Here is an 18,972-nt window from a genome sequence, read left to right as displayed (position 1 = left end):
AGCCCTAAGTTCGGTTATAAGTGTTGATTCAATTTGACATATTTTAAAAATCCAGCTATAGGTTATTGATACCAACAATTGGTTTAGTTTAACAAAACCATATCAATCCTACTTATATTTTTAATCAAACTAACCAAATAAACTAAAGGAACCAAAGTAGCTTGAATTCTAACCAAAATAAAACTAAGGGGGATGTTTTCAATTTAACATTTGATGTGATTTGATTTTTAATGGGATTTTAGATGATTTCAATAAGTTGCAGAGATTTAAGTGATTTTTGTTAAACTACTCTAGAATATCACCTAAAACTATGGGATTTAGGTTTTAATTTTTTTAACTAACAAATCCTACCCAAACACCCTAAAATCACCTGAAAACTTTAAAACTCCACAACTTAAAATATTTTCAATAACAGTGGATTTCAGAGTACTTTAAGAAATGTCAAATTCAATAACAGTGGATTTTAAATGAATTTTTAAAATTCATGTTTCAATAACGGTGAATTTGTCATTTTAATACAAATCACGTGAAACTCTCGGTTAACTTCAGTTAGTTTTGGAAGATTTTCAATGGGCCGGACCTGGTTATACCTACCGATTTGTTTAATTTTGGTCCCAACATAAAGAGATCGTAATAAGGAAACTTGAAAACATCCTAAATCAATCTTATCTTTCCTCAGGGGATTTGACTTGCCAAAAATATAGGGAGTTGAGAGGGGTATTTTGGTAAAGTTGATTAGTTGTCGCCACGGCGAGTCCAGTAAGTAAAGTTTAATCCTTTCGCCGGAGATCTCTCGCATAAAGAATACTTTCGGTTTCTGAGACGAACGGCTTTGCTCCTTTGCTTTGGTATCTCCGATGAAGGATCGTCTCCCTCATCCTTCCCTCTACGTTCCGCCTCACCAAAGGCTTCGCTCCACCCCTCCAGATTACGCCTTTCATCCTCTTCCTCTCTCCCACACGCAATCGCAAAAGCCACCATTCTTGCCTACTCGCCTTGTATCGGCCTACGATGACAGCGTTTCCGAGGTTGCTCAACTCCCCGAGCCGGTAACTTCTCTCTTTCTCGCCTTCTCTTCAATACCTATGCAACGGGTTGACCTCAAAATTCGATTTTTTATAAGCTTACTGATGCTCATGCAATGGTGAATTATTTAGTTTTTGAGTCGCATGTTCTTGGAATCCAGTTTGAGTTGAACACCTATTGCGCAAGTCGCTTCCTTTCCTACTGTGAAGTCTTGTTAATTACTTACTCACCGAGTCAGTGATATGCGTTTGCAGGTTGCATTTCATTGTGCCAACTTGGATGAATGGAGAAGGAACTTGTCTATGCTTTTGCGCGATTCTGTAAAGCAAGAAGTTATTTCCAGGGAGAAGAAAGATCGAAGGGATTTTGATAAACTTGCTGCACTCGCTACAAGTCTTGGATTGTATAGGTAAACCATCCGTATCAATCAATCACACTCTATGCCTGGTTTAGGTTCTAGCCGGTGGTTGTTTCTCACAAGAAAATCTTCTTCTTTTTTTTTGGCAGTCATGCATATGCTAAGGTTGTTGTGTTCAGTAAGATCCCACTCCCCAACTATAGGTTTGATCTAGATGACAAGAGACCTCTGAGGGAGGTAATAATATCTACTCTCCTCTTGACTCATCGTCTCTTGGAATTATACAATAGGCTTGTCTTTTCTTATGGTTTCTTAGAAAAGTTAAAAAAAAAAAAAAAACAAAATTGATAGGTGAGTGTGCATACGGACATTGTTAAAAGAGTTGATGCTTACCTCAAAGAACACCTCAGTAAAAAATCAAAGAGGACGGATGGTATCCCTGTGAATTCCTTCTCAAGAACTAGTAGCACAAGCAGTATGGCTACCGATGAAGGGCTTCTTGAGCAACCTGAGCTCCCGGCTGCCAGCAAGACTGCGCTCGACAAAATTCTTTGGCAGAGGAGCTTACAGCTGCGTGAACGACAAGACTATTGGGAGGTTAGGCATTGTCACCTACCTATTTATGTTAGGTCCTTAATTTTAACTAGCTATCCCACTATTTATTTTCGTTGTGTTGAGTTTTATATTCTCTTTCATTGATTAGAAATCGGTTGAAGGTCAAAGAATGCTGGAATGTCGCAGATGTCTCCCTGCATATAAGCAGCGGGATGTGGTACTGTCAGCGATATCACAAAACCAGGTATGCAAAGCAGAGAATCGTGTGACATCTGTATCAAATCGAAAATTGAATATTAACTTTACAGTCTTGTTGGTTTTGTATTTGTTTCGATAATTCACATCATTTTTGGTATGTCAGGTTATTGTTGTCTCTGGAGAAACAGGTTGTGGCAAGACCACACAGATTCCACAGTTTATTTTAGAATCAGAGATTGAAGCAAACCGTGGAGCTTTATGCAATATCATCTGTACTCAACCAAGAAAAATATCTGCTATGTCTGTTTCGGAGAGGGTTGCTTGCGAGAGAGGAGAGCCGTTGGGTGAATCCGTGAGTTTTCCTATATCTAGTTGGCTTGGAGCCTTATATTTGGAATTCCTCACTCTGTTAAGTTCTCTTTCTTGTTTTCTTCCCCGTAATTTTGTGAAGGTTGGATATAAAGTTAGATTGGAAGGTGTTAGAGGAAGAGATACACGGCTACTGTTTTGCACCACAGGCATTTTGTTGAGAAGGTTGTTGGTAGATCGAAGTTTAAGAGGAGTTACTCATGTTATTGTGGATGAAATTCATGAGCGTGGAATGAATGAAGGTATATAACTTTTCTTGTCATGGAACACCTCGTTTTTTGAGCTTAAGTGGAATGCGATTTCTTACTATATTATTTTTGTGTTTTAGATTTCTTGCTAATCATTCTTAAAGATCTCCTACCACGCCGCCCAGAGCTTAAGCTGATTCTGATGAGTGCAACTTTAGATGCTGAGCTTTTCTCGTCATACTTTGGTGGGGCAGGTGTAATTCACATTCCAGTAAGTAGGAAATAACTATTTGATCTTTATGGGATGATTGATCTTTGCTCAGTTTAGCGGCTTTAGCCCCAGTGATCTAATATGTTTTACTTTTATTTTCTTACTCACTATAGGGCTTTACGTATCCAGTTCGTAGTTATTTCTTAGAGGATATTCTGGAGATGTTCAGGTACAGATTGACTCCGTACAATCAAATTGATGACTATGGTCAAGAAAGATTGTGGAAGATGAACAAACAGATCCCAAGAAAAAGGAAGAGCCAAATTGCGTCTGTTGTGGAGGTATTAGAAATAGAATATCGGTCTACTTTTGTTTTGTTGTACGTTTTTGGTCCTCATTTATTTTTTTCCCTTATATGTAAACAGGATGCACTGAGAGCGGCTGATTTCAAGGAGTTTAGCCCTGAGACTCGAGAGTCTTTATCTTGTTGGAATCCTGATTGTATTGGTTTTAATCTCATAGAATCTCTCCTTTGCCATTTATGTGAGAATGAGAGGCCTGGTGGTATTTTAGTTTTTATGACTGGATGGGATGATATCAGCTCTCTGAAAGATAAACTCCAGATTCATCCAATCTTTGGCAATCCAAACCGGGTTATGTTGCTTGCTTGCCATGGTTCTATGGCAAGCTTTGAGCAGGTGATGATTATAACTTTCTCTCCTGATGACTACTTGCATCTTATGCTAGTATTACTAGAATATCAGTATTGTAGTTGATCCGTGTTAATTGTAGTCTGCATTTTATAAAGATTGTTTAAAAAAGCAGAGCTGTTATCATTTTCTCTTTCCTTTGCAACCGGAACGTTTGTACGGGTGAAATCATGCTTATCAGTTACTGTTTACTTCATTTGAATTGATGCAGAGGTTAATATTTGAAGAACCTGCAAGTGGAGTGAGAAAGATAGTTCTGGCCACTAATATCGCAGAAACGAGCATCACGATCAATGATGTTGCTTTTGTTATCGACTGTGGAAAGGCAAAAGAGACCTCCTATGATGCATTAAACAACACCCCCTGTTTGCTTCCTTCTTGGATTTCCAAGGTTTCAGCTCAGCAGGTATTGCTACTTTTTTCAGGGTTGATAGCTTCTGAGGATCAAATAATAGTCTTGACAGTTAATAAGAGGACAAGAGTGAACATTGGACACATGGACATGTATTAGTGGTACGGTAGATATACCAGTTACTAGATGTTATCTGTTTGTGTTATAAGCGCAGTTGCATTTCAAATACACTGGACAATTAGAACTGAGTATAAGTATCCATTACCAACAATCTTTTGGGCTTACATTTAGTGTTAATTCTCATGCTTTTTTTGTGATTGCAGAGAAGAGGAAGAGCTGGTCGTGTTCAACCTGGCCAGTGTTACCATCTGTACCCAAAGTGCTTATATGATGCTTTTGCAGAATATCAGTTGCCTGAAATTCTGAGAACGCCTTTACAGTCACTGTGTCTGCAAATCAAAAGCTTAAATTTTGGAACTATATCTGAGTTCTTATCAAGGGCACTGCAATCTCCTGAATTATTAGCGGTACACTTTTTGTTTATTCCATGGTTGTATTTCTTATTTAGAAATTTACTCATGTTAAGGTGTTTGCTTTAAACCAACCTTATAGCAGTCAACGAAATAGTAGTATCTTCAGTCTAATTTATCTTGCTTCATGTATGGTTTCTTCAACTTTGCCCGCAGGTTCAAAAGGCCATTGGATATCTGAAGATAATAGGGGCATTGGATGAGAATGAACAGCTCACAGCTCTAGGTAAGAAGTAAAATGCTTTCATCTGAATCATAGCACTTTTGAGTAGCAGGACTTAAGTTTATCTCATGTGGCTGAAATTTGCTGCAGGTCGTTATTTGGCGAAGCTTCCCATGGAGCCAAAGCTTGGAAAAATGCTCATACTAGGAGCCATTCTAGGTTGCCTTGATCCCATATTGACTGTTGCGGCTGGCCTGAGTGTGAGAGATCCTTTCCTAACACCTCTGGACAAGAAAGATGTAAGTCCTTCTCCCATGATGTAAATAATCAAATGCAGCTCAACTAGTTATCTAGCACTCTGTACCATTAATTGGTCTCTTGTTTTACCCAAAGACATCTCGTCTTCAAATCAGATTGGTACGACGTGTTGTGAAATCTCCCTGTCCCCTGAAAAATGTGTTTGTTTTTACCTCTCACAGCTCGCAGAAGCCGCCAAGTCTCAGTTTTCACGTGATCACAGTGATCATCTTGCACTTGTTCGGGCATATGAGAGGTATAAAAGAGCTGAGGAAGAGGCTGGGGTTTATGATTACTGCTGGAAAAACTTTCTCTCAATACAGTCGATGAGAGCTATTGATTCTCTCCGGAAAGAGTTCTTCTCATTACTCAAGGATACCGGATTAATAGATGGAACTCCAGCGACCTGCAAGTCAGGAGGGAATGATGAGAATCTTACCCGAGCAGTTATTTGTTATGGATTGTATCCAGGAATCTGCTCGGTTGTGGTTAGTACTTCTCCTTTTCTCACTCTTCTATTCAGCACTCTACTTTATTGAGCATTTATATATACGAATGACACATGCAGCATAATGAGAGATCATTTTCCCTGAAGACTATGGAGGATGGCCAAGTTCTTCTTTATTCAGTATGCTTCCATCCAATCAAAATTAATAAGAAAATTATCTTACACTACTGTTTGGTTGGAAATTTATTATTACACTTCTTTTTCTATAGAATTCTGTAAATGCTCGGGAAACAAAAATACCATATCCGTGGTTGGTTTTCAACGAGAAGATTAAAGTGAACTCTATATTCGTGAGGGATTCAACAGCTGTATCTGACTCTGTGCTTATCCTCTTTGGCGGTAGCGTTTCCAGAGGAGACTTTGTGAGCTTCTCTGTCTATCGTTTTTTTTGCTTGTACTTGTGTTTCTTTGTTGACAGACAAGACTGACATAAATTTTTATTGCCAACCTCTTGTTTTTGGTAGGATGGCCACCTGAAAATGTTGGGAGGATACTTGGATTTTTTCATGAAACCTGCTGTTGCGGAGATGTACCAAACCTTGAAGAAAGAGCTGGACGAGCTGATACAGAGCAAAGTGAGTTTCATAATATCTCAAAACTAGTCAGCTCTGTTGTTGTGTTTATTCTATCAGGTTTTTCAACTGTGTTTATGAATATTTTTTCAATAACTTTTCAGTTACTTAATCCTAAAATGGACATGCAAGCACACCGTGACCTCTTATCGGTTATACGGTTATTGGTCTCTGAGGATAGATGTGAGGGAAGCTTTGTGTTTGGTCGGCAAGCACTTAAGCCTTTAGGAACGTCGGCGGTGTCAACACAACCGACACTGGTTTCAAGGACCGAAAGTGGGCCGGGGGGTGACAATTCGAAGAGTCAGCTCCAAACAATGCTCACAAGGGCGGGTCATGCAGCACCGATGTATAAGACAAAGCAGTTGAAGAACAGCAAGTTCCAATCCACAGTAGAGTTTAACGGGACGCAGATCATGGGACAGCCTTGCAGCAACAAGAAGAGTGCTGAGAAGGATGCTGCAGCTGAAGCTATACGATGGCTGATGGGTGGGGCTAAGGAAAGCCACAAGCACGTGAATCATATGTCAAACCTGCTGAAGAGAAGCAAGAAGGATCACCTCTGATTGCCTTTTGCTGAGTTCAATCACCTAGAAGACAACAAGAAGGCGGCGATTTTATGGAGTCCAAATATTTCCTGGGCGAACCTGGAAGTAAAAGTGGGAAGAAAAAGGATTATCTCGGAACATTTGTGGCATGCGACCAGATGGGGTTGAAGGGAGATAAATTCTCATAATATGGCACAGAAAGGGTGGGGCTGGAGAGTAAACTCCGTGGTGCAAGCACACATATAAGAGAATTGATTTGGATGTGGTGAATTAATGTGAGCATTGAGATGCCTCTGTTGACTGTTGCAATTTTAGCATATGGTGTAATTCTAAGATGGGGTGGAGACTTTATAAGATGAGGTTAAGTGTTGTAGATGAAGAAGACCGTTGTAATTGCCCACTTGTAAATCTTGTAGGTTGTAAGAAGACCGTTGTTTGTGTTGGAGCTTGTAATCGGATATTGAGCAAGTGAGTCTTAAGTTAACATACTCTCTCCATCTAGACATATAGATATAACTGACAGGTGGAGAAAACGCACAGCATAGGCAAAACTGAAGACTGGTTCTAAACAGAGTAGCTTCACCATGAATAAACATACACATACATGGTCATTAAAGAACTGTCCTTATTCATAAGGGACAGGAAAACACAGAGAGATCAATGGTCCAATAACTTGAGAAGAATGGCCTGTTCCAGCAGAAAAAGAAAAAGATATCACCAAGTGAAGTCGGCTGACAAAAATAAAAGCTAGGAAAATGGAGACTTACGGGGCAACAGGCATGAGATCTCATTCCTTGATGAAGCTCAGAGGCTGATATTAAAAGCTTCATGGGACGGTACTCACCTGCCTGAGACTGTCCTCTATTCTCTGCGTAGCATATAACTTCTCGCTCTCTCAGGTGCTCAAATGCCTGTCATGCCAGTAATTTTAATCACCCCCATATTCAAACCTTGACATCTTATGAGAGTTATACACTTACACGTAGGCAGACATTTTGTGCGTAAAAGTCTGAGGTCTGAAAAGAATCGTGTATCGTCTTATACTCTGTAAACACATAGAATCCCAAGTTATTTTTCATTGTGGCGCAACTTTCATCATTTCTTAAACCAAATTCAATTAACAGATTACCTTTCATCACGCTGATGAAGTTGTATGAGCTTTGCTCTTTCACTTCTAACCTCCTCATGCATACCAAAAGATAAAGCTCCAGTATGGAACAATCTGCTCAACAAAGATAGTGGTGCTAATTCATTTAACTATCTCTCCAAGGAAAATGAATAAGCAAAAAACATATTTCTCGCAAGTCGAGTGAATCTAAATTCCTTTTATACCTCTAACGGCTTCCAATTTTGGTTGCCTTAGCATACTTGAAAGTGCTGTTTTGAAGTTCTCAAGAGAGAGGAGGCCAGATTCCAAATTCATTGAAGAAACAGCGCGGAATCTAACATCAAAAGATAGCCTCAACAAAGAGAAAATGACATTTAACTAAACAAGAAAGTAGCTCACTCTTGGAAATGAAGAACTTACATAAACTTCAGCAAACTGTTGACAGTAGAATTGGCATTTAGAAAAGTCTTCAGCATGTCTTTAAATCTCGTATCTGATGTTATATTCTGCACATTACGCAATTAAAAAAAATGTTAATTGGAAACTATCAGTTCTTCAGAACAAGAATTGACATCATATAAAAGATACGCATGACACAGTATTGATTGGGAGTGAGGGTTAGAACCTTAATCTTTTCATTGAACTGAGTAACATATCCACTGGGGAAGCTAGAGTCTGCTGGTAGAGAAAGCAGGTGTTCCAATAAACTGGAAAGATAATCCTATTAGTAAAACAAGTTCTTTGGAAAAATGTTTTCTACATATTACAGAAGATAAGCTGTCCATTACCTGTCAATTTCTTCCCTAGAAGGAGGAAGAAACAAGATTTTCCTGTGTGAAAAGCGAGATCTCACCCTTTTCTCAAGGAGTTGGTCAGCGTCCTGTGGTGAGAGATTGCATATTATAAGATTCTGAGCCAGAGTACTTTCCTCAAACATAAGAATCATATAGTTCTAGGAAAATAAATTAACTAGAAATAATCTACACCCAAAGCATGCATATCTCTATGCCTGAATGTTCATACCAGGCGAGAACTAATACCGACGACAACAGCTTGGGATGTTACAGATTGCATAGCATCCAGCAAACTGTACAGCAACCGTTGCTTTCCCTATATAAACCAAATATAAGTGAGTTCACAGAAATGGCCAACGTCCATTTCCTTAGCTTATCAAAGGTTCTGCACTACCTCCCAACCTTAGGATGGCTTCTAGCTAAAATGTTATTTTATAATAGAGAAAACGAGACACTTGCCTGTGCAAACATGTCAAATTCATCAAGCACAAAGATGATTGTCTTATGTGCTAGTCCACATTCCCTGAAAAAAACTCAATCAGTTCGTCTGAATTGAATATCAACACAGCCAAAATGCTCTCTGTGCCAAGGTAACTAAACTCACCGCAGCATGGCTATTATGAATTGTGAATTCTCATCGAATGATGCCTGAAAAAAAAAAAGAAAGAGTCAAGACAACTGCCACATTAGTTAAACAACTAAAAGCATAACGAACATTTGATGAAAAGTGAAAAGGATGCCGCCATATACCATTTTGGAGAAGAGCAGGTGGTGTTCCATACACAACTGTCTGGCAATTTCCTGAAATAAAATAAATAGAAGCCAGTGAATATCCACCCCTCGGAAATGATGAACATAGATACAAAATTAACTAAGAGATTGAGATCGCTAGCTCTCTCAAGCTACCAGACCTTAAATGCACAATTATCCTCACTGTGCAGGAGTCCATTCAATCTGATCTGCATCAACAACAGAAGGTGATAGTTATTACAAGATGAATATATGATAATTCCCAATGTAAATGGCTTTATGCACAAAATCACACATACTAGTGTTACTGAATCTGGATACTCTTCCATTAAATCGCCAACAACAAGATCCAAGACCTGAAAATCATTTAAAAAAACTAAAATCAAACGCTACGAAAGGAGAGAGAAAGAGTATAAAGAAACAAGGTTGGATGATCAATACAGCAGCTTTTCCAGAGCCACGAGGGCCCAGAAGCAAGATTGAATTGTTGCATCCCTCCGTGATAGAGGTTGATACAATGAACTTCAACTTGCTATGAAAAAAAAAAAAAAGACGATTTTTTATTTAGGGTTCATCAAAATGAAACTAATTTACGGCATTTTCAGACAGAAGACAAAGCAATTAAAACCTGTAGTTGCTGTCTGGAGGACCGGAGAGTGGTCTGAAGACGAAAGTAGGATCGCAGAGTCGCCCGCGAATCAGATTTAGGGCTTTCTCCGCCGGATTCTCTTTGCCCATCGGAAAATAGTTGGCGGGAAAAAATGACTCAGCCCTCAGTGAACCATCGTAACCAGTGATTTAACTGAGGTTTATGGGCCGTGATGGGCTTTTGCTCTCTAAATGTCGTTTCTGGATATATGGGCCTTTGCTTTTTCGAAACGATGTCGTTTTGAATATACATGAGACGATGTAAACTCTCTGAGAGCCAGTCGTTCTCTCTGAGGCGGGAGGCTCTTTCTTGCAAGCAAGCAAGCAAACGAGAGGTTTGGAGTGGAGAAGACATAGAGAAGCTATGGGCAGCACAAGCACGAGCTCTGCTGCTCTAATCCACCATTTCCGGCTCACCAATCTCAGTTTGGATTCGCCTAGGAAGCCTCCGTACACTGTGAGTTTCTGCAATTCGTGGAAGGAAGGTGGACTCCGATACGGTGTGACGCGACGCTCTAGGAAAGTCTTAGGTCCGGTGATTCGATTATCAGCTCTGGGAGAAAATTCCGGCGATTCATCGACGGAAACCATTCCCGGCGTTGGCTCTGCTTTAGAAGAAAGACCAGGCATGTTGAACTCCGGTTTCTTTGTATGTTTGTCTCGAAAGTTTACTCTTTTAAGCTTCCAGAGTTGATATATTAGTAAACATTTGTGTTGCAGATGCGTCCTTTGAGCAAGAAGATAAAGCGAGTTCGATCTATGAGTTTCTGTATCCTGCCAAAGATGAGCTCCCTGATGACAAAGAGATGACTATCTTTGATCATCTGGAGGAGCTCCGGGAGAGAATATTCGTCTCTGTTTTAGCTGTGGGAGCTGCAATCGCGGGATGCTTCGCCTACTCCAAAGATCTAATCGTGTTTCTTGAAGCTCCCGTCAAAACACAGGGTGTACGGTTTCTTCAGCTAGCTCCAGGCGAGTTTTTCTTCACAACTTTAAAGGTCAGAGCCCGCTTGGACTAATAAGCTAAATGATCATATACTCAAAAGAGCAAAAAGATTACTTTTTTTTTTTTCATGTTTGTTGTGGTGCAGGTCTCGGGTTACTGTGGGCTTCTACTAGGGAGTCCGGTGATACTGTATGAGATTATAGCTTTTGTACTTCCTGGTCTGACACGAGCTGAGAGAAGGTTTCTGGGGCCAATTGTGTTTGGTTCCTCCTTGCTCTTCTATGCTGGACTTGCCTTCTCCTACTGGGTTTTAACCCCTGCTGCCTTGAATTTCTTTGTCAACTACGCCGAAGGGGTGGTTGAATCTCTCTGGTCTATCGACCAGTACTTTGAGTTTGTGCTAGTGCTTATGTTCAGCACCGGCTTGTCTTTCCAGGTATGTAGCAATGAGAATATAAATGTTCCGGTTATGTTATAATAATATACTATTTCACCTGCCATATGGCTTCTTGTTCGTTTACAGGTTCCGGTAATTCAGTTACTCCTGGGACAAGTAGGGGTGGTGTCGGGAGATCAAATGCTTTCAATATGGAAATATGTAGTGGTGGGTGCGGTGGTTGTAGCAGCTGTGGTCACGCCCTCGACAGACCCTGTCACTCAGATGCTCCTAGCTACACCGCTTCTGGGGCTCTACTTGGGTGGTGCATGGATGGTCAAGCTCACAGGTCGCTGAGGAACAAAATAAAATCGTGTGTATCTTTCTTGTAGAGTATATCACCCTCCGTGCAAGAAACCACAGTTTGGTATCTTAAAGTGTTTATCTGAAACATAATTTTGAATATACAAATTTAGTAACCAAAAAAAGAGAACATAGATATCTCAATGTGGCTATGTAACTCATCTGCTACAGCCCATGAACATTATATTTAAAAAATTGATACCAAACCATTAACATGGAGGTACCTACAAAATGTATCGACTAGTGACAACAATTTCATTATAAACCACAGTATAATAACACACTCGAGAGCTGAAAAACAACATGGTCAATGCGTCCAGAGTCATTTAGGATTGTTCTCAGGCCTTTAATCGGACTGATGTCAGATTAGACATAAACAACGGAGACAAGTGCAACAAGTAAATCACAACAATATTAAAGAGTCTTTGTGCTAATGCTTGCACAACACTCGGTTCAAATGATTGAGTGAATTTAAACAAAGGAACTTTCTAGTGCTAGTCCCCGCCTTCACTTGTCTTTGTTGTGCTCTTTTTTCTCATCTGACAACATTCCATCAGTTTCGGATGCTGACTCTCTGTCATGTTTATGATGCCTTCTCCTTCGCATTGCTCCATCATCCTCACTTGAAGACTCTCCCCTTTTGTGTTGCTTTCTCTTTCTACTCTTGCCCCCATCCTCCGAGTCTCTGGACGACGCTGAACCTCTGCTGTGCCGGTGGTATTTACCCCGTCTTCTTCCTCTTTTCTCTTCCTCGCTATCACTTGAAGTAACCACCTCACTATGCCTGTGATGCTTTGCATGTCTTCTTCTGGCATCTACCGCATTGTCATCATGATCCGGTTCCCCCTCATCTACCGGCTTTGGCCTCTTACCCTGACTAATACCTGCTCCCCTTGGGGAAGATGTAGACACCAAACTTGGCGTTGGACCAGAGAAGGAAAGAGCGTTTCTTGCTTCCGTGTCTGGGAAAGACATTTTCAGTAGATCAAAGAAGAGGTTGTGAACCTTCCTTGCTTCAGATCTCACCTGCAAAAGATTTTTTTTCACCTTTTATTAAACCCATTTGACTTTATATACTAACCACACAAATTTGAGATGCAAGATCTAAACCTCGTGCGAGAATCCATAGAATTGCATTGCTCCCCTTAGCATATACTGCAGGTCAGATGCGAGTTCCATTACTCCCACGTACTCGAGCCTTTCCACTCGCTGATCTATCTCTCGTAGTTCGAGAAGATTATTCACAACTACGAAGATTATTCACACCTCCAGCTGCATAACCATTCTGAATTCTCTTCCACATATTTGTCAGCATCGGCACAATCTGCTGACCCTCCTTGTCGATTGAGTTTGCTAATGACGGTTTTGCACTGCACAGTCAAGCACCGGGCAAGTTCAGACCAACCAAACAAAATAAGTTTACCGACGCATCGTCAATGTAAGAGAATGCAATGAAATATATTCCACTTCACCGAACATACCCGTTTCTGTATGATGTGGGACATTCTTCCACCTGTACTTGAAGGGCCAATAGGACTAGTTTCATCCCATGTTTCTCTAGAAGCTTCAGCGTTGTCCTCCAGTGTGGCATTCAATCTAGGTGATGACGCATGCAGCTTGGAAGTGTTAGCTACCTTCTTTGCAGGTAAACTCCTAAGCCTCGAGGATGAATCACTCTGATCTTGTCTTGAACCATGTGAGTCACCAACTGTTGTCAGTTTTGATCGATAGCTACGATCCACTTGCAATTGCTGAGCTGCAGGCATATCACTACCGTCTGTTCCTTCTGCTGTTTGACGGGGTCTCATACGAATACTCCGTTTCCGTTTTATTGTAGGTTGCAGAACCTGTTCTCCTCCCCCTTCATCACGGTCATAGGATCGTTGGAGATCTTTGTGAGAATCCCCAGAGGCTCCTATTTCTCCATCTTCCTGTTCAACATTATTAAAGAAAGAAACATTACACAAACGAAAAAGAAGAAGATAGGCATGCAAGACAAAATCAGGTGCCTACCAGTCTTTTCGAGACAAAGAGCCAAAATCACTTCTACTTCCTTCGTCTGCCCAAAACGATGGGCTCTGGCAACTGCTTGTTCCTCATTCTTGGGGTTTGGATCCGGATCATATATCACAACTGTGTCAGCAGTCTCAAGGTTGAGACCCCTTCCAGCTGCACGTATACTAAGCAGGAAAATAAACCAATCAGTATCAGGATCGTTGAAGTCCACAATAGCTGATTCCGGATCTTCTAGGCTGGTAGTCCCATCTATTCTTCGGTATACAAGCCTCCTCCATTGCAAATTCTCTTCCAAGATATCAAGGAGTTTAGTCATTTTACTGAAGAGTAATACACGATGGCCTGTCCTCTGTAGCTTTATAAGAATTCTATCCAGAATCCAAAGTTTTCCACATGACCTTACGAGAAAATCCTTAGAAAGATCATGATACGTACGAAGCAGAACGGCCCCCGATCCTCTTTCACTACAGGCGTAGAGGCCAAGCAAAAGAGAAGTGATGAGAAGGACAGCTGGCTAGGGAATAATAAAGAGAAAGGAATAAAGGTCGTTATCATGTAGATGGATGTTGCTGCACATGGCCTGTCGTGGGTGTGCTTGTCGTTTGTGGGCATTCACGAGGTCCGTAGAGTCTATAAAAGTAGAGAGAGTCGTTTGTTGTCTTTATCAATTGGTTGATCCAAGTTGTAGTAGGGAGAGAGAGTCCTTTAACGTCTCTGGGAACTTTGTTTCATTCAATTTTTAAAAATTGTTCTTTTCCTTTGTTTTTGAGAGTTTATACAAAAGAGATAAGTTGTTCTTATCAGATGTTCAATCAAAATCTGGAGCAAATGTAGCCTTTTCAAAGATTTACCTGAGAGAACAACTTTGAACATTGATCCTTTGTACCAACATAATATATGCATGAAACAGATGGCATCCAAGTATGGAGTTCACTCTGCAGAAGAAAAAGAAAAACCTTAATCGTGTATAGAATTATCAGATAGAAGTCGACAAAAGATAGCAAGAGCTGGCAAGTACTCTTAAGGAAAACAGACGAGTTCATCAACTGGAAATGGTCATGTCAGCACAGCTAACAGGCTAGAGTTAAAGTTAAGCATAAATAATGGATAAAAGAGACTTGTGGGTTGTTGGGAAAGTGAGTTGAGGAATTATGAGTTTATAGACTCGGGGTCTCGAATAAACCATTCGTGCATGGTTTCTGTGAAAATTATAAGAGACTCTAACACAGATCACAAACCTTCCAGTTCACCAGAACAGTATTGGGAACGATGATGAGATGTGGTCCATAATTCCCCTCGAACTCCATAAGGTAAGCAATCAGTGCCATAACCTACACAGCGAAAACCAAAAAAAGTCAGTATATAGTGCCAACAGAAGCATATAATGCTTTACTGCAAGTACAGTAAATCCAGGAATCCCTGCTGAGAGCATAATTAACCTGCACAGTTTTTCCCAGACCCATCCCATCAGCCAAGATCCCATTTAATTTGTTATTATACAAGGAGAGCATCCATTGCAGTCCAACCTGAAAGGCACAGAGCACAACACCTTAGAAACCAGTAAAATGTGGCACAACAAAGAAAAGAATTCACAATACAACGACACAGAGCCTGTATGAAAGAGATACCAGCTGGTAATTGAGCATCGACAGCATGAGCCAGAGTATAATACCCAGAGTAAGGCATAACAAAACGGGTAAGGGAAACGCTAAAGGCAGCATCCAAGGAGATTCCTAATTGTGCGTTGTGTACAGTCTGAGCGTAGGTATTTTACAGATCAGCACATACATTTTCAGCAGTAAGCTGCACTGGCTGATAAGTTATGAGAAACAACTATTACTTTGCTATTTCCCCCATCCAAATTTGTTTGGTCTGTGTAATGACTTACTTGTTAACAGATGAATTATCTTTTGGCGCATTCATTTCCACAAATCTATTTCTGATCATAACTTCTTCCCGAGCACAAGCAGCTGCCGCCCTGACCTCTTCTTCTGAAAGGCCCTGCATCAAGAACGAGAAAAGGTAAGCTACCATCAACAATAACTTTGAAAAAGAAGAATTCTACTCTCTAAGATATGCAAAGTCAACATTTAAGCTGAAATTTATATAGAGTAAAGGAAAATTAAAGGTAAAGTATAGAAGCAATATGTGTGCCTGCAATCTCGCGGCAATTGCTGCAGCATTCGCTGCCTCCTCCACTTCCTGTTGATTCTTTGTGGCAGTAATCTTACCTCCAAGTTTATGGAGATAATCTTCCGTTTGGAAGAGAGAACAGTATATCTTTCAGCAGCATCACCAGGTATATTTGTTTGCTGTTCCAGCAACATCTCCCGGTACCTTTCTACATCATTATTTTTCTATGCCTCCATCCTTTTGTTCCGGCCAACATCTGGTCTCTTCGAGAACTCTCTCAACATTTTTTCATGGTATTTGGCAACTCCCCCTTTACGAGCAGTGCGTGCATCACGTATACACCAGTGAGCCTAATGTTACGAGTTTTCAAGGCTCCTAAAACAAATGATATATTATAAAAGATTGTCGAACCAATTCTAAGGGATTTCAAGCAATGAGAGTGCAAGTACTTGCTTAATCTAAGTGCAACCGATGATTAAAAAGGTTTTCTAAACTAACGATTAATGCTAATGCAGTTGCAGAATAATAAAAACGATAAATAAAACGACTTTCTTAACTAAGGGAAAAGAGAACTCATGGACATAGGAATTAGACCACGGGTGATCAAGTTTCGGACTAAGGATGGCAAAACGAACAATCAAACTATCAACTTTAAGCTTAGACACAATTCTAAACAGACTCTATGTCTAGATGAATGTTCATTTACTAACACATTTCAAACAACAAATGTCTTTGGTTGAACAATATGAAAGCAATCATTACTAGCAAGTCTAAAGGCTATCTTAGCACTTCTAGCAACAAATGTCTTCGGTAAAATATGCTAAAAGCTTAGAAGAGTTGTCTCAGGCATTTCATCAAACACCTTTTGGGTGGGAAATGCTTAAAGGTCAACTTTTGAGTAGCTAACTCAGAAGAAGCATTATGAATACTCTACTAGCAAGGATTAAAAATGATCTACACTAAAACATCTTAGTTCTAACCTAATCACCCTTAATCTCCCTAACCCATGAATTCAAAAGGTGGCTCACTAATCTCCATGATTCCTCTTAAACCCATATTGGATTTCAGATTAATCATGTAGATGAATACATAGAATCGATATGAAAACAACAGGATTGCAATAACAGAAAATCGATTGAATCCAAAGAGATGAACTTTCCAAGAGGTTTTTTGGTTGTTTTTCTTAAGATCCAGATCAACTGCCTGGAAAAATGGCTTACAAAGGATTCTTAAACATAGGTTTAGAAAGTGTAAAACGTGCATAATGAAATGACCAAAAAGCCCTTGAGTAGAAATGAATTCGGGTAAACAATAGGTCGGGAGCAACCTCCAGTAGTCGCTGCGAGAAGTCGCTCCCGGGTCATTTCTTCGGGAGCGACTGGTCGCTCCAAGGGATGAAGACGCGAGCGACTTCTCCGCGTCGCTGTGGTAAGGTCGCTCCCGGGGGATGAAGACGCGAGCGACTTCTCCGCATCGCTGTGGTATGGTCGCTCCCGGGGGATGAAGACGCGAGCGACTTCTCCGCGTCGCTGTGGTAAGGTCGCTCCCGGGGGATGAAGACGCGAGCGACTTCTCCGCGTCGCTGTGGTAAGGTCGCTCCCGGGGGATGAAGACGCGAGCGACTTCTCCGCGTCGCTGTGGTAAGGTCGCTCCCGGGGGATGAAGACGCGAGCGACTTCTCCGCATCGCTGTGGTATGGTCGCTCCAGGCTTCGGGAGCGACCCGGAGGGGTCGCTGCGACTGGTCGCTCCGGGCGCGTTTTCGTTGTTTCTACGCGAACGACATCGGGGTGTCGCTCTGGTCAAGTCGCTCTGAAGGGGTGTCACAGCGACTTCACGGTGTCGCTCCGGTGCGGTCGCTCCGGTGCGGTCGCTCCCATGAACTGTTCGTCCAATGATCACCTTTATCACCTCTTTTTAGCTCCAAATGCACCCAATTGTCTCCAAGAACTCCACGTGGTACTCCAATACCTGATAAAGACTCATGTAAGCAAAATAACCTAAACATGGCTAAATCCTAGTCTATATGATCAAAATACACATGGGTGAATGGATAACAAAATGGAAATATGCAAGATATCAACTCCCCCAAACTTGTTCTTTTACTTGTCCACAAGTGAACTTTCTAGAACTCATAGGCAGAGAGGGTTGAAAGTGAGAGCTCATAGCCAAAAGAAACACCACTAGCACTTAATTCAACATCTAACCCAACAAAAGCACACTCTCTCATTACACTCTAGCTTCTCTAGACCTATCTCAACTCCTTTTGCCCTTACACTCATCATCAAGCATCCACACATTCAAATCAACCAACTCTCACGTTCATTAAGCATAAAACATCAGGTGAATTCTTGCAAATGGTCAATTGGTCCAAATCATTTGATTGGGTAAGGGAATGTTTTTTTATTCAAGTGAGTCAAGAAGTTCAAGATATATGATCTTTAAGGTAGTTTACTCTCGAAACAAGTAGCCTTGACATTGCACATATTTTATTCAAGTGAGTCAAGAGGTTCAAGATATATGATCTTTAAGGTGGTTTACTCTCGAAACAAGTAGCTTTGACATTGCACATAATATATCTAAGAAAGGGACCAACTCATGCATACAATGCTCAATCTCCATTGTTCTACCCTTTTCCCAAATATTCAAGTTACACAATCACTTCCCAACTCACATCTCTCACCAAAAGAACCCTAGAACACTTTGCACATAAAACTCTTTTTCTTTGAAATCTATAAAGGATTTTCCTCAACCTCAAAACAATCTAAGCTCCTAACAACTTTGCTAGCTCCTTTTTCTCTTTTTTTTTTCTTCTTTTTATATATATATATATATTTTTTTCTTTTTTTTATTATTATTTTTTTTTTCGGGGGCCAAGACTTTTCATAAACTCGAGCTAGATGTTTATCTACTAATTCCAATAAGATTATCCATTTAAACACAAAGAGTCTATTCTTTTCCTTCGAACTTTTCATGCTTCCAAATCATAATCACAATATTCACCCCCACCTATAGCTAGACAATAGAGTGCCTAATCTCGCAAGAATGAAGATCAAGCATTGTCGTTCCCGATACTCTCAACATTATGCACATGTAAGACTTTCCGAAAAAGGCCTCACTCATCAAACAATGAAAGCTTAAAAGGAGGAAAGGGTTTTGGGAGTGGCGTACCACTCGAGTTTGTCAAAAAGATTGGCGTAAAGGATGTGACAACTCAAGTGTGTATATTCATGACTCAGTACACAAGGGACCAT

General features: G+C 40.6%; 3 protein-coding genes and 1 pseudogene across 3 annotated transcripts; 2 read left to right on the top strand and 2 right to left on the bottom strand.

Annotated features, from left to right (window-relative positions):
* The first annotated feature begins 678 nt into the window (after nucleotides 1-678).
* LOC106306124 (ATP-dependent RNA helicase DHX36) lies at nucleotides 679-7,069 on the top strand. The gene is made up of 19 exons (XM_013742601.1): nucleotides 679-1,049; nucleotides 1,281-1,435; nucleotides 1,534-1,621; nucleotides 1,736-1,981; nucleotides 2,088-2,183; nucleotides 2,301-2,489; nucleotides 2,589-2,748; nucleotides 2,835-2,965; nucleotides 3,079-3,246; nucleotides 3,331-3,603; nucleotides 3,827-4,021; nucleotides 4,291-4,494; nucleotides 4,654-4,723; nucleotides 4,811-4,959; nucleotides 5,140-5,445; nucleotides 5,526-5,585; nucleotides 5,675-5,827; nucleotides 5,930-6,040; nucleotides 6,142-7,069. Exons 1-19 carry the CDS (start codon nucleotides 858-860, stop codon nucleotides 6,601-6,603), a joined length of 3,408 nt encoding a protein of 1,135 aa, XP_013598055.1. The 5' UTR covers nucleotides 679-857; the 3' UTR covers nucleotides 6,604-7,069.
* A 38-nt stretch (nucleotides 7,070-7,107) lies between these two features.
* On the bottom strand, nucleotides 7,108-10,006 carry LOC106306125 (origin of replication complex subunit 4). The gene is made up of 16 exons (XM_013742602.1): nucleotides 9,866-10,006; nucleotides 9,679-9,769; nucleotides 9,537-9,593; nucleotides 9,399-9,446; nucleotides 9,238-9,288; nucleotides 9,092-9,135; nucleotides 8,947-9,010; nucleotides 8,717-8,803; nucleotides 8,482-8,573; nucleotides 8,319-8,400; nucleotides 8,114-8,199; nucleotides 7,918-8,027; nucleotides 7,715-7,807; nucleotides 7,566-7,630; nucleotides 7,353-7,496; nucleotides 7,108-7,272 (listed from the first exon to the last, which is right to left on the bottom strand). Exons 1-16 carry the CDS (start codon nucleotides 9,973-9,975, stop codon nucleotides 7,243-7,245), a joined length of 1,254 nt encoding a protein of 417 aa, XP_013598056.1. The 5' UTR covers nucleotides 9,976-10,006; the 3' UTR covers nucleotides 7,108-7,242.
* A 164-nt stretch (nucleotides 10,007-10,170) lies between these two features.
* On the top strand, nucleotides 10,171-11,704 carry LOC106301639 (sec-independent protein translocase protein TATC, chloroplastic). Its single transcript, XM_013738090.1, has 4 exons — nucleotides 10,171-10,511; nucleotides 10,606-10,883; nucleotides 10,977-11,267; nucleotides 11,355-11,704. Exons 1-4 carry the CDS (start codon nucleotides 10,250-10,252, stop codon nucleotides 11,562-11,564), a joined length of 1,041 nt encoding a protein of 346 aa, XP_013593544.1. The 5' UTR covers nucleotides 10,171-10,249; the 3' UTR covers nucleotides 11,565-11,704.
* Nucleotides 11,705-11,806: 102 nt separating this feature from the next.
* LOC106303032 lies at nucleotides 11,807-15,248 on the bottom strand (annotated as a pseudogene).
* Nucleotides 15,249-18,972: the final 3,724 nt, after the last annotated feature.

This window comes from Brassica oleracea, chromosome C7 (assembly GCF_000695525.1).
Source record: "Brassica oleracea var. oleracea cultivar TO1000 chromosome C7, BOL, whole genome shotgun sequence".
NCBI lineage: Eukaryota > Viridiplantae > Streptophyta > Magnoliopsida > Brassicales > Brassicaceae > Brassica > Brassica oleracea.
Note: the sequence above shows the minus strand (reverse complement) of the source record. Positions and strands in the feature narration are given on the sequence as shown.